The sequence below is a fragment of the Tiliqua scincoides genome, chromosome 5 (assembly GCF_035046505.1).
Source record: "Tiliqua scincoides isolate rTilSci1 chromosome 5, rTilSci1.hap2, whole genome shotgun sequence".
Taxonomy (NCBI): Eukaryota; Metazoa; Chordata; class Lepidosauria; order Squamata; family Scincidae; genus Tiliqua; species Tiliqua scincoides.
Window position 1 is genome coordinate 132,861,112 of NC_089825.1, and position 14,837 is coordinate 132,875,948.

The 14,837-nt window shown below is 44.5% G+C and overlaps 1 protein-coding gene across 1 annotated transcript; it reads left to right on the forward strand.

The window, feature by feature from the left end:
- The first annotated feature begins 626 nt into the window (after positions 1-626).
- On the forward strand, positions 627-9,179 carry LOC136653630 (olfactory receptor 6E1-like). Its single transcript, XM_066630521.1, has 2 exons — positions 627-994; positions 8,594-9,179. Exons 1-2 carry the CDS (start codon positions 627-629, stop codon positions 9,177-9,179), a joined length of 954 nt encoding a protein of 317 aa, XP_066486618.1.
- The last annotated feature ends 5,658 nt before the right edge of the window (positions 9,180-14,837 follow it).

Consider the following 14,837-nt stretch of genomic DNA (forward strand, 5'->3'; position numbering starts at 1 on the left):
CACCTAGTTACCATTTCAGAAAATGCACAGGGTGAATGAAACTTGTTAAGTCTCCGTGCTTGCTTAGAAAGAGAAGATCAACATCCTACCTGCTTGTTTACCTGTATTGGATGTACTTTAGAGATATTTGAGGAGCTGGCTCAACAAAGTAAATGTCATTCTGTCGAGGTCGATTGTAAGTGGTAAGTAAACTAATTGCCACTCACCTTTGCACTGTGCATTAAAAATTTTGCACTTGGAAATGAATGGCAGAGTACTAGATGCACAGATTTAGCAGAATTTATGAGTGGTACACATGGAGTTGCATTCAGACTTTCGCTAGCAAAGGGCACATGAGGACTGGACACATAACTGAAAAGAAAAGTTGGCATTTAGGAGATATGTGAACATTCGCCTGATATTCTCTGATACTAGACATCAGCAGCTGCAACAAAGAGAGGGAATGCCCAGTGAATTTGCTTTTAGTGCACCATGGTTGAAGACGGAGTGCTAGACTGAAGAAACTCAGTCAGTTTTGAATGACATTAGCAGTGACTACCCTGAATAAATTGCAGAGAATCAGCGTTGGGCAATTTAATTTAAAAGGCAAACGCAAATATAGCCATAAGCAACGGATTAGATACGTGATGCCCAAAATAAAGAACTGCACCACAGAGGGGGACTTCACACTTCTGGGCTTTACAAACAATCAACAACTTGAAATCATATTATTCACTCTACTCATATGCACATATCCGTTGACCATCATAGGGAACATGGTCATTATTGTCATCACACTGGTGGATCCCCAGCTGGACACCCCCATGTATTATTTCCTGCGCCATTTTGCCTTCTTGGAGATTGGGTTCACCACCACAATCATCCCCAAAACATTGGCTAATATGGCAACGGGCCATAAGACTATATCGGTACCTGGTTGTTTTGCCCAGTCCTTCCTGTATTTTGTTCTGGGAACCACAGAATTTTTTCTGCTGGCTGTAATGTCCTTTGACAGGTATGTGGCCATCTGCAACCCTCTTCGCTACTCAGCCATAATGAACGGTCAAATCTGCACAATGCTCGTGTTTTACTCTTGGATGTGGGGGTTATTGTTCATGACTGGTCCTGCAGTTGTACTATTTCAGATGCCATTTTGTGGCCCTAACGTCATCAACCATTTTTTCTGTGACAGTGGACCATTGATCAAACTTGCTTCTGCTGACACAAGACTGCTGGAACTCATTGATTTTCTCATTGCTACACTCTCCCTCCTTGGGACTTTGGCTGTAAACGTTGTGTCCTACATCAACATCATTTCCACCATCATAAAGATCCCATCAGCCACAGGGAGACAGAAGGCCTTCTCCACTTGTGCATCGCATATCATTGTGGTCTCCATCACTTATGGCAGTTGCATTTTCATGTACATAAAACCAAGTGGTACCAGTCACTTAGATTTCAGTAAGCCTGTGTCTATTCTTAACACCATTGTGTCCCCTTTTCTCAATCCATTCATCTACTGCTTGAGGAACAAACAGGTTCATGATGCTTTCAGATCTGCATTTAGAAAGCTTCCTGTAAGAAATTAAGAAGGTTGGGATGTAGGCTGTCATCTGCAAGAGAATGTTCGATATCAAATATGGTATTAGATAGATAGATAGATAGATAGATAGATAGATAGATAGATAGATAGATAGATAGATAAGACCTTTATTGGCATACATAACAAACACAAACACAACAACACAACAAAGAGAACAGTAGTGAGTACAAGCCTATGATATATAATACATAACAACTGAATAAATCAGGTATATTTGTCCCATATAAAACATAGTGGCCTAACATAAAAAAATATGGTATTTATGATGAGTTTTCTGTTACCTTCCAGTAAGATTGTTTATTTTTTGTCTAGCACTGGAAGTCATTGCTGAAAATGGTTCAATAGTGAATATCAGTGATTTAATATTGATTTATTTCCAATAATATATATTTATATATTTATTTTAATAAAATTACTGTATCCAGTCTTTCTCAAATGAAAGGTTTTCCTATGATATTTTGTTGATACTAAAATGCAAATAATGAAAGCAACTAAAAAGCAAATCATACCAAACCAAAACAGCTTGGATAAGTTGTCTACCCCTCTCACCTAAACTGAGCTGATTCATCAGAATTATTTGATACCTAAAATGGAGGTGGAGGAAATGGGGGAGAAAGGTTGAAAAGACAGTTGAGGAAAGGAAAAAGCTGACAATAGCAGTTGTTAGGGTTTGGTGTAGTATAGAGAGTCAAACACCAAACTGTGAGTAGAGGTGAGCCGATTCCAAATCTTCCCCAGCTAGGAACTCAGTGGATGGGTGCAGGAAAGTCATTATTCAGTTTCATCTTCCTTTGTCCTGACTACTGTGATAAAGGCATAATAATACTGATTACACAGGCCTACAAAATTGAGGGTCAGAAAAGTTTTTCCCAAACTTTAGGGTGGTTTGATATGAATTTGGGATGCCAATTCCAAAAACGGCATCCGTTTTGCCCTATCACGTCTAGTTTTGGAGATATAGTATAGCCTTCTTAGTGAATGGTTCAAGCAGCTTCCTCATGAGGCTAAAGAGGCTCTGCCGTGTCTCCAAAACTAGTTGTGATAGGTCAAAACAGATGCCGTTTTTGGAATCGGCACCCCAAATATACCCAGGAATTGGTGTAACATTTAAGGAAGTACAATGTTTGTTGGCCTGTATTATTGGAGTTCATGCGAAAGAATTTCTTCAAACTCCTGAAATGTGATGCAAAATGTCAAGACTAGAAGGCCATCCTTTGAATGTTATATACCCCCCAAAGAGGGGGATGAGTGGTTGTCTCCATGTCCTGCTTGAGGGCTTTGTGGGTCATTTCCCCAGCCACTGTGGTAGACAGCCCTATGGACTGGATGGACATCTCAGCTCTTCTCATATTCCTGCTTGCTGGAGCATCTGAACACATGGTAGATGTGGAGACAACTTGCCTGCATGGGTTTCCAGATCACAATGACCCCTACAGAGCTACAGCTCACTGGCATGCCAAATGTTTAAGGGAGGGCCTTGATTCTACCATCTCTGGTGGGAAGGGCTAGTTCTAAGTTTTGCCTATCTGTGCTGAAATTTGGACTAACCCTGTCCCCTCCTGTGGTTTCTGTGCTGTCACGCAGCCCATTCCTGAACTGCCTGGTGCCCAGAGGAGCAGCGACACCAAAATGGCTATGGCTGTATCCTAAGCGCACAGCAGCCACTGGTATCTCCTTTGGGGAAGTGGACATTTATCCTGTCAGGTCAGCAGGGGAGGATAGCCCTTGCTTTTCCGATAGCAGAACGGCACAGGAGTGTAGGGAGATAGCAAAAGAAGCAGGCGATCCCAAACAGAGCCAGAGAAGCAGACACAGGCTTGTTTGTTGCAGAAGCAGGTATTGGTAAAAGGAGCAGGCAGAAGAGTAGTCAGTCAAATGGTCCAGAAGTCAGGGATACAGCAGGTCACAGTCACGAGAAGGCAGTCCAAAATCAGTACACAAACCAGCAGCAGAAACTCCATCACAACAACCCACACCCAGGAGTCTGTGCTTGCCCCACATATACTGGGGCCAGCCAGTCAGAGTAGGGTGACCTCATAGTCACAAGACAGTCTTGTGACCCACTCTGATTGGCTGTCCAGTGGTGCACTGCACCATTCCTCCATAGCCTACGTGACTCAGTGCTCATCTCTCCCCAAGTCACGTGACCCCCACCTGCAGCAGGCGCAGTTGATTGCATCAGCTGTGCTGCCTTGCTGGTGGCTTCACACCAGGCCCAGATATCAGGACCTCCTGCCACATCCTGGCTAATAACAATCTCTAGCCTGGGATGCCAAAAACCTGACACATCCTATTCCTCTGGGTAAGAGCGCTGGCTCTGCAGTGGAGCTACTCAAGTCTATGCCGGCAAAACAGAGTTGAGAGTCCCCATGTCGGGTCAGAAGGCCCAACACAGGTTCAGGTTTCAGGGCCCCAGTTCCTCCCCCCTTCCCACCCAATGGCTGGGCAAAGGAACATTTCTAGAGCTCATGTTGATATTCCCTCTGTCTCCTTACGGCGTTCCTTTTTCCTCTGTTTGCCTCCACCCCGTACCCTGTTTGGCAACCCCTTTTTTTGAGCTGTTACTTCTTGACATGCCATGAAAGCTGCCCCTTCCACTCACCTTCAGAGTCATTCTGGGCATTGACGGCAATGTGCAGGCACTCACTGTGTCTCCTGTGCATTGCCATTGTTACCTACTTACCTGTCTTGGTCCCCTTCTTTCCTCCCAAAGTAACCTGTAACAACCATCAATACAGGACAGAGGGAGGGGGTGCAGAACGAAGACAGGCAAAGTATGAACTTAAGGGGAAAAGCTCCAGACTTACTGCCTTGCTAATTTTGCTCCAGACTTGCTGCCTTGCAAATTTTATAATTAACAAACCCCTGCTGCTGACAAGCTAACAAAACCGCAGACAATATGCATCATTATAGCTGGAAATAGAAATAACTTGTTCAACAGGCAAACCGAAACCAGACTACTTCCCTTTAAGAAGGTGGGGGCAAGTGCATGAGGAGGGCATTAGAGAGGGGTGGGAGGCGAGTGCATGAGAAGGTCAGCAGAAAGTTACCAGGGAAGGTTAATGGGGAACATCCCCTTTTGAAAGACTATGCCTTGAATTACAACTGAAATGTCTAAAAGGGATCCCACCCTTTTGAAAGATGCCTCTGGATTTGAGAGTCTGTCTCCCAGAGGTCACGGACATGTCTTGTTGAAACAATAAAAACCTTCAAAGCCTTCCACCTTTCAGTGTCTTGCTCATTCGGTCTCAGCGGCACTGGATAGAATTTACACCTGTCAACCAACTGGCTCTGCTCTTCGGGGCAGGGGTACGACACTATCACTGCCCGGAATGGTTCTGATGTCAAGTGGTAGAGGCAGCTTACACAGCACATTGCAGTGCCTGGGATACCATTTTGCCCCCCCTCTAGCTATGCTACTGCTGCTGGAGGCTGAGGAGTCAGCTTGACACCAACGAACTGTGCTTTCGAGCCAAACGGCACTAATATCATTGCTGAACAGCTCCATGTTCAGAAGCTCTGCATGAGCGCTGGGCCAGCAGAATCCACTCAGAGCCACCGCGGCCTGTGGATCTCTAGATCCCTTTTGGGGCATTTCTTCCCTGACTCAAAACACAGGATCGCCTGATGGCAATCCAGGCTCTCACACTACCCCCTGCTCAACAAGGGGGTGGGGGTGTGGTCAAGAAAACGGAGTTGCATAGCCAGCTCCAAGTTGCATGTACTTCAGGGATGAACCTGCAATTCATGCTCCAGCATCCTAAACCACAAAAACCTCTGGGATTGCCCTTGGGTCCTCCTCAACCAATCAGCTAACCCAATGACTTTCAATCATTGTGCCACGGCACATTAGTGTGCCATGAAAGGTCCACAGGTGTGCCATGGGAGTTTGGAGCACAGTGATTGAAACCTCTGAAAACGTCTTTCAGGTTCTGTGGATCTGCTTTTTGGGCAACTGTCTGAAGTAACACATTGCCTGTCCCTCTTCCTCAGCTGACTCTACGGACAGTTACTCCATTCCATTTCCATAACCTTTATTGGCATTAAAACAGTAAATAACAATAACAGTAGCCAGCACAATAGCTATGTTGCCGATAGAAAAAGCGCAACAGAGAGCTGGTAAGGGAAAAAGGGGGGGAAGCAATGGAAGGAGTAAAATCAGGGTGGGGGTTTTAGCTTGGCAACAGCGGCAAGAAATTCTGCTACTGCGTTGGTAGTGGCTACAGAATTATCACTCAGGAAGACAAGTAAAGGATCGGTAGAAGTGCCCAAGAAAAGAGACAGCAGGGGTTTCAAATGAATGTCTCGAAGAGATTGGTGAGCCGGGCAACAGAGTAAAATGTGGTCCACTGTGTCCGGTTCTAGGGAGCAAAAAGGACATAATCTGCGGTTGTGCAGAATATTGGAAAATCTGCCAGAATGAACAGCTGAAGGGAAGATGTTGAATCTCGCGAGCATAAAGGCTCTCCTCTTGGTAGGATTAATCAGCTTACTGAAGTAGTTACCAGGGCGACCAAGTGAAGGGAGAAGGCCAAAAAACTGGGGAGAACAGGTGGGGTTGAGATTGGAGGAGAGTTGGTTGAATTCAGCTTCCCAAAGTTTAGATTTAATAATAATTGAGTGGGCCCTGTGGAGGTCAATGTCAGCAAGGGATTCAGGAGATAGGTCTAATGAAAGAAGCTTGGAATCAATAAATTGGAACCACTTGGGAGGATAAGAATCCAGACAGTTACCCTAGAAACAGAGTCACAAAAGTTTTCTGGATGAGTTTTCCAGAAGCAAGAAGTGACATCACTAAAGGAGAAGACAGTGCAGAAGACCATAGAGGGCAGTGTGCCATGAGAAGAGCTGAAAATCGCTGAGCTGACCTCAGAGTGCATACCAATACCTGCTCTTAAACTCCTATCTGCACAGTGCCTTCCAGCTGCAACCCACCTAGGAAGAGCCCCCAAGCCCCCAACAATTCCAATGGAGCAGTAAAACTTGCAGTGGACAACTGAAGGATCCAGTTACAACTCTGTTTGGAATCCAGAATGATAGCCTCACAGGATCCAGATCGACAATCTATGGCACTTTGAGACAGTTTGCTTGTGGCATAGACCTATTTCATCACATGCACCTAAGTTCTCCGCTCCTCCGGGAAGCAGAGTTAATGTCTCTTGTGTACTATGATAACGATAGCTGCCTAGTACTATACGCTCAGGGTCAAAACATGCCTATGCACAATATATCAGAGGTTGCTTCTGTGTTCTCTTCTGCAGCTAAGAAACGTATACAAGGAAGTTTGCGGCTGTGTGTGTGTCAAGATACTCCAGAATCTTCCAGAAAGCATGGACAGTGTTACAGACTTGCAAAATGAGCTCAGAGAATGAAGCATTTACAGTCTTTCTCTTTGCTTGGACAGCAGGAGAGGACCAGCCTCCATCACAGCTGATTCTTTAGCCTCAATACGTTATTCACTATGGGTTGGATGTTCTAAGTGCTTGTTTTTATTTACAGAGAAGACTGTGAACCCAACATTATCCAAGACCAGGAAAGCACTACAAGGGCCCAATCCTGTTCAACTTTCCAGCACCGGTACAGCTGCAATGCATCCCCAAGGTAAGGGAACAAATGTTTCCATATTTTGAGGAGGCCTCTGTGACTGCCTCCCCAAGACAGTGCATACACCATTGCCACAGCAGCACCAGCACTGGAAAATTGGATAGGATTGGGCCCTGAATGTCCCCCTGTCTTCATGAATTGTAAGGATAAGCATTTTGCTAAGAGTTCATTTTTTATTTTTTATTTTTTTTTTTGGGGGGGGTGACAAATAGGATAACATGCAGCATAATCTTATGTATGCTCACTTCCTAGGTTCTGAGAAGCATACACTGATAAACTACATTAGACTTTGAAACTGGAAAAAAAATGTGTAAATGTATATTTATTAATTTATTTGATTGTCATCATAATATAATATATAGTAAAATATTTTAAAGCATATGTTTAAAATGTTTAAATAACATTTTAAAATACCCGGTCCTGGGTTTATTTTTAGCACTGATGTGGTGTGAAGATACTGCTCAGCGTCAGTTGAGTTGGGCCACTGGTCCTGCCGAAAAGGAACCGGCCAGCCACATGGAAGGGAGCTTTGAGTGTGGCCTTCAGGATCCACTCACAAGGCTTCTAGGAGCACTGCTGCATACGTGAAGTGGTGCACTTCTGAGCCCAACATGGGACACGGGCAAAGAGCCAAAACAGGAGGGGAATAAGGAAGGAAAGCCACAAACAGGGAAGGTGGGAGGATAGATTAGCAAACTGGGTAGGAGGCAGAGGGTGATTGATGCTGTGCCAGTGGAGACCCTGAACGAGTCTCAGAGAGCCCCAGGGCTTCAAGAAGCACACATTGTGTGTAATACTACTATGTATTTAATACTTGGATACTGAATATTCCAAAATGCAGGACAATATGGCTATTGGCCGCAAGCTAGCTGGATATTTAAGATCACCCACAGTTTCCCTCAAAATTGCATCACACATATATGGCTGGTCATGTCTCCAGTGCTCAAAATCATGGATCAGTTCTCTGAAATGTGTTCATGTTTTGCTTTGTTTCCTCTTCCAATGTCGTCGCTGCAGTCCCAACAAACTGTTTCGGAAGGTGCGAAAAATGAGGAATAGAACGACGGTGAAGGAGTTCATTCTCTTAGGCTTTGCCGGCTCCCGCGCCTTTCAAATCTCACTTTGTCTCCTGCTCTTCAGCGCTTACCTTCTGACCATAATAGGGAATGTAGTCATTATTGTGATCACACTTCTGAATCGCCAGCTCTATACTCCTATGTATTTCTTCCTCCGGCATGTTGCAGTCGTGGAGATTGGATACACCAGCGTGGTGATTCCCAAAACGTTGGCCAATATGGCAACGGGTTATAAGACAATATCATTCTCTGGTTGCTTCACACAGTCCTTTCTGTACTTTGTGCTGGGAACCACTGAGTTTTTTCTGCTGGCAGTAATGTCTATTGACAGATATGTGGCCATCTGCAACCCTCTGCACTACTCAACCATAATGAACAGTCAAATATGCTCTTTGCTGGTGCTCTGTTCTTGGGTGGGGGGCTTCCTGCTAATTATGGGTCCTCCAATTCAGTTATTTCAGATGCCGTTTTGCGGACTAAACATCATTGACCATTTTTTCTGTGACAGTGGACCACTGCTCAAACTTGCCTGTGCTGACACAAGTCTGCTGGAACTCGCTGACTTCCTCATTGCTACACTTTCTCTCCTTGGGACTTTGGCCATTAACCTTGTGTCTTATGTCAAAATTACTACCACGGTCATGCGCATCCCATCAGCCGCAGGGAGAAAGAAGGCCTTCTCCACTTGCGTTTCTCACATCATTGTGGTCTCCATCACTTACGGCAGTTGCATTTTCATGTACCTTAAGCCAAAAGGAATTACTGAATTAGATTTCAGCAAGGTGGTGGCTATCCTGAACACCGTTGTGGCTCCTCTTTTGATCCCATTCATATACTGCTTGCGGAACAAACAGGTTCAAGATGCCTTGAGAGCTGTTTTTAGAAAATTTGTTGGGTTCTGTAAGAATTCAAGATGATTGGCAAGAAGACCGACATCCACACAAAATATTAAACACAAACTTTGGTGTTATTCACCTCCTTGGGAAAATAGCAGTTACAAAGACACTGTTTTCTATTTCCTCCTTGATTTCTTATAACAATTGAACACCAATTACTGTCGTAAATTGCCACTGAATTGCCACTTCAGTGCCAAGAATTTTCCTGGGAGGTAAACACCATTTTCTTTAGTGGGATTTAAATCTAAGAAGCAAGTTCATTCTGTGGATGTAAACTTTGCACTGATGTGGTGCTGAGCCCAAAGTTCTCAGGGAAGAAGCTTTGACTCATGCGTTGGGGGGTGAGGTGCGGTGAGTCAATGCTTGAAAGGGGGCCATTGGTTTACATGTTTCTCCTATCCACCAATTTTACTGAAGATGTTCTCATGTCACCTATCTGCTTGGAGCCTCCATTCCCCCCCCCCCCCGAATGCTCTCTGGATATGAGAGAGAATCTATGGTAAGGCCATACCTGGAGTATTGTGTCCAGTTCTGGTCGCCGCATCTCAAAAAAGACATAGTGGAAATGGAAAAGGTGCAAAAGAGAGCAACTAAGATGATTACGGGGCTGGGGCACCTTCCTTATGAGGAAAGGCTACGGCGTTTGGGCCTCTTCAGCCTAGAAAAGAGACGCCTGAGGGGGGACATGATTGAGACATACAAAATTATGCAGGGGATGGACAGAGTGGATAGGGAGATGCTCTTTACACTCTCACATAACACCAGAACAAGGGACATCCACTAAAATTGAGTGTTGGGAGAGTTAGAACCGACAAAAGAAAATATTTCTTTACTCAGCGTGTGGTTGGTCTGTGGAACTCTTTGCCACAGGATGTGGTGATGGCGACTGGCCTGGATGCCTTTAAAAGGGGATTGGACAAGTTTCTGGAGGAAAAATCCATTACGGGGTACAAGCCATGATGGGTATGCGCAACCTCCTGATTTTAGAAATGGGTTATGTCAGAATGCCAGATGCAAGGGAGGGCACCAGGATGAGGTCTCTTGTTATCTGGTGTGCTCCTTGGGGCATTTGGTGGGCTGCTGTGAGATACAGGAAGCTGGACTAGATGGACCTATGGCCTGATCCAGTGGGGCTGTTCTTATGTTCTTATGATATAGACTGCCATCACCATGAAATTAAATATTGAACATACAGCCTGGTATAGTATTTATGATGAAATTTTTGTTACCTCCCAGTAAGATTATTTCCCCCCCTCCAAGACTGAATGTCACTGCTGACAATTGTTTAATAGTAAATACCATTTGATACTTATAAAAATAATATTTGTATATTGATTATAATTAATTGTATCTTGTGTTTCTCATATAAGGTTTTTCCAGTGATATTCCATTGATATTAAAATAATGACGAATAAAGGAGGTAACTATAAAACAATTCATACTAAAACAAATCAGCTTGGTTGAGATGACCTGCCTTTATCATGTAACATGAGCTGATTCACTGCAATTATTTGACACCATAAATGTATGGCAGTGGTGGTAGTGGTGGAAATGGTGGACAAAAATTAAGAAAAGGAGTAAGATGAGAAGAGCAGTTGTTATAGAATGGTTTAGTATGCACTTGCTCCCAGTGTGGAAGGGATTGTCACTCCCGAATTGGCCTTTTCAGCCACACTAGATGCTGTTCCAGAACCAGCTTTCAGAGCATGATACCAGTCTTTCGAGACTGAAGGTTGCCAACAATGGGTATGGAGCAGGAGTGGCCAACCTTTCAACTTTAGGACTGCAACAATGGTGGCGTGGAGGGAATTTCAGCAGGCGCATCTGTGAGAGGAGAAGTGGCACCTGCTGAAATTCCCTCCTCTCCACAATTGTTAAAGATCCAGGAACCCTAAAGTTGAAAGGTTGGCCACCCTGGTATTGTGACTCAGGCACCAAGCTGTGAGTCCAGGAGAGCCCAGTTCAAGGATGACTGGATATTATGTAAGTGAAGCTATCTGAACTCTGGAAATGTGCTACACAATGTCAAGACTGAATAGAAAGCACATAGTTTTTATGTTATAACCCACTGTATTGGGGGAGGGAGTCTTGTGGTTGCCTCCATCCAGTGTATTTTTTTTTTTTTTGGAAAAAAAAAAGGTGCAGGAACTCACAATTTGTTAATCTTTTATTTATTTATTTTTAAACCATTTTTTATTGGAGGAATAAGTAATAATCATGTGTTGCCTAGTAGTATCTTAACACATACAGAGAGGATAACAAAAAGGCATTCAACACTATTGAGACATATAGCTCATACAAAAACAAAATACAAGGTGCGTAGTCATAATATTAATACACTATATATAAAAAGACACATATTAACTGAATGCATAAGAACACAATTAGCATAACGATGTGCTATAAAACTTCTTTGCGTGTATCCGGAGCCAAATAAAAAATCTGTTAACGTCTGTTCAAGGGAAAAGAAAGCATAACATATCATAGCCAATCATATCATGGACGCAGCCGCCTCCTAACCAGGATCTGAAACCTTTTAGGAGCCTTTGTCCTTATAGAAAGGTCCTTTGAAGGCAGCGGTGCTAAGTGACACTAGAAAGAAGCCTCCCCCCACTTACTTATGAGTAAAAGTTGCTTGGGATCAGGCTCCATCTCCTGTGTTGTTGGACACTACTTTATGCAAGACATTTAGGCTGCAATCCTATCCACACTTTCCTGGGAGTAAGCCCCATTGACTATAAAGGGAGTTACTTCTGAGCAGACATGCATAGGGTTAGGGTTAGGGTTAGGGTTAGGGTTAGGGTTAGGGTAAGGGTTAGGGTTAGGGTTTCTGAGTAGACATGTAAGGGTAAGGGTTAGGGTTACATGTAGGGTTACATGTAGGGTAAGGGTTAGGGTTAGGGTTTCTGAGTAGACATGTAGAGACTTGAGCAGAGTAAAAAAAACAAAACTCTGGAGTAAAGTTGTAGTACAGCCCAGTGGCGCCTTACGCTACTGGGGGGGAAATACAAACTTAGCTAATACGAAGAAGAAGTCCTCGTAACAAACTAGTTCGAGGATCGCCCAGGGGGACTGCGGGTTGAGTCACCACAACCGTTTCTATTGGAGCCATAAGTTGCTGCTTCACGCACTTACTCACACACTCACTCCTCACTCCCAGTGATACTCCATACTTTTCTTTGAAGTATGGCAGCACTTGACTTTCCAGGGCGTGCCAGGACTTCTCGAAACGGGGTCACTGACAGCAGGAGGGTCAGGCAACTCCTGCAGGAAAAACTCCCTCCGAGCTACCCTGCCTGGAATCCTCCACCCCCCTCGCCGCCCAAGGATCTGGGAAGGGAGGGAGCGCATCCAGACCAGGTAGTTTGCAGTTCTGAAACATGGAGGAAGCCCCGCTGAACTCATCGACTTGGAGCCCAATCCCATGCATGGGACTCAGAAGGAAGTCCCACCAGAGTCAGTGGGGCTTGCTCCCAGGAAAGTGGGGATAGGATTCTAGCCTTACTCCCGAGTAAACGAGTTTGGGATTGGACCCCAAGCCTTTTCTTTCTTGCTTTACAGCCCCCTCCCCCTCGGTTCAGGCTGCAACCCTACCCACGCTTACCTGGGAGTAAGCCCCATTGACTCTAATGAACATAAGAACAGCCCCACTGGATCAGGCCATAGGCCCATCTAGTCCAGCTTCCTGTATCTCACAGCAGCCCACCAAATGCCCCAGGGAGCACACCAGATAACAACAGACCTCATCCTGGTGCCCTCCCTTACATCCGGCATTCTGACATAACCCATTTCTAAAATCAGGAGGTTGCGCATACACATCATGGCTTGTACCCGTAATGGATTTTTCCTCCAGAAACTTTTAAAGGCGTCAGCACCACATCCTGTGGCAAGGAGTTCCACAGACCGACCACACGCTGAGTAAAGACATATTTTCTTGTCTGTCCTAACCCGCCCAACACTCAATTTTAGTGGATGTCCCCTGGTTCTGGTGTTATGTGAGAGTGTAAAGAGCATCTCCCTATCCACTCTGTCCACCCCAAAGTTAGTCCTGAAGGAATTTGCAGATATCATCCATGAAAGAAAGGGCTTGTGCCATGCCTAAATCCCCTTTGGAGTTCCAATACATTTTTAAATATAATTGTTTATTTGAAAATATAAAATTGGAGGTATTTAAAATGACAGCATTTTGAGATTGCTTTAATTCTGACAAGCAACAACGGGGGAGCTTTGTGAGCTGTATGGCCTATCAATATTTCCCAAAAGCAAATTGTATCCATGCAGAGTGTAGTAACTACGCATAGTAACATGAACTTGGTGAACTTGGCAATACAGGCAAATCTACTTCTGCTTTCAGAGCACACTCTGAGCTGACCTTGTTCACTGCCTGGTACCTAGTAAACAGGGTGGGAGACAGTGTTTTGGAGACACGTCCTTATCTCAGGAATGTGTTGTTGCCAGTTAGTTGCCAGCTAGCGTCATCTCTAACCGAAAGTAACCCCAGCTTGCTCTGTACTGCTTGAGGAGTGAATAAAAAGGCTGGGAGGAGGCTGGTCCAGTAGCTTCTTCCCTGCATCTACCTTTGAAACCTGCCTGCCTTCTCTTCATTGCTTCTGCTCCTGCACTACATCCAGCAGCTGGACTCTTGAGTCCTGCTTGCTCCCAATATCATTGCTACACAGAGAAATGGGAGGGGGGAGCATCAGGGTAGTTATCAAACACTGTCACTTCTTGTCAAATATCAGATATTCTGCTCTGAAAATCGAATGTCAAGTACAGTAATGGATTGGTGAGTGAAGGCTGGAAAATACTCAGAAAATATCCCAGAAAGTATTCAGACACAACACTCATGGAAGAGAATTGTGGGCAGCAAATTGGGGTCAGTTCCATTGGAATTTTAGAGCTACACACATACATGACCTGTGGTGGAAAGAGACTAATCAAGGCACGAGTTTATTTCATTGATTGTACAATAAGTTTTCAACTTCCTTGGGAAACAAAATTCATGTCTCTTGTGTATACTAATAAGGAAGGACCTAATATACTTTTGCTGTGTGTTCAGGGACATAATAAGAATCTGCACAATTACTACCTGAGCCTGCTTCCATGGCCTCTCTTGGAGCACAGAGCGAAATGCCAGCATCTCACCCAAGAGATGGCTTGCATGTGAGCCATGAAAGCAAAGAAGCTGCTAGAAGGTATTGACCACCTAGTTACCATTTCAGAAAATGCACAGGGTGAATGAAACTTGTTAAGTCTCCGTGCTTGCTTAGAAAGAGAAGATCAACATCCTACCTGCTTGTTTACCTGTATTGGATGTACTTTAGAGATATTTGAGGAGCTGGCTCAACAAAGTAAATGTCATTCTGTCGAGGTCGATTGTAAGTGGTAAGTAAACTAATTGCCAATTGCCAAACTAATTGCCAAACTCAATCTCCTGGATTGAGAACTGGTTGGAGGCCAGGAAGCAGAGAGTGGGTGTCAATGGGCAATTTTCACAATGGAGAGAGGTGAAAAGCGGTGTGCCCCAAGGATCTGTCCTGGGACCGGTGCTTTTCAACCTCTTCATAAATGACCTGGAGACAGGGTTGAGCAGTGAAGTGGCTAAGTTTGCAGATGACACCAAACTTTTCCGAGTGGTAAAGACCAGAAGTGATTGTGAGGAGCTCCAGAAGGATCTCT

Coding starts and splice junctions, on each gene's coding strand:
- LOC136653630 (XM_066630521.1), top strand. CDS start 627: ATGCCCAAAATAAAGAACTGCACCACAGAGGGGGACTTCACACTTCTG. Junction 995..8,593: donor GCTGTAATGTCCTTTGACAG/GTATGTGGCCAT, acceptor GTCTATTGACAG/ATATGTGGCCATCTGCAACC.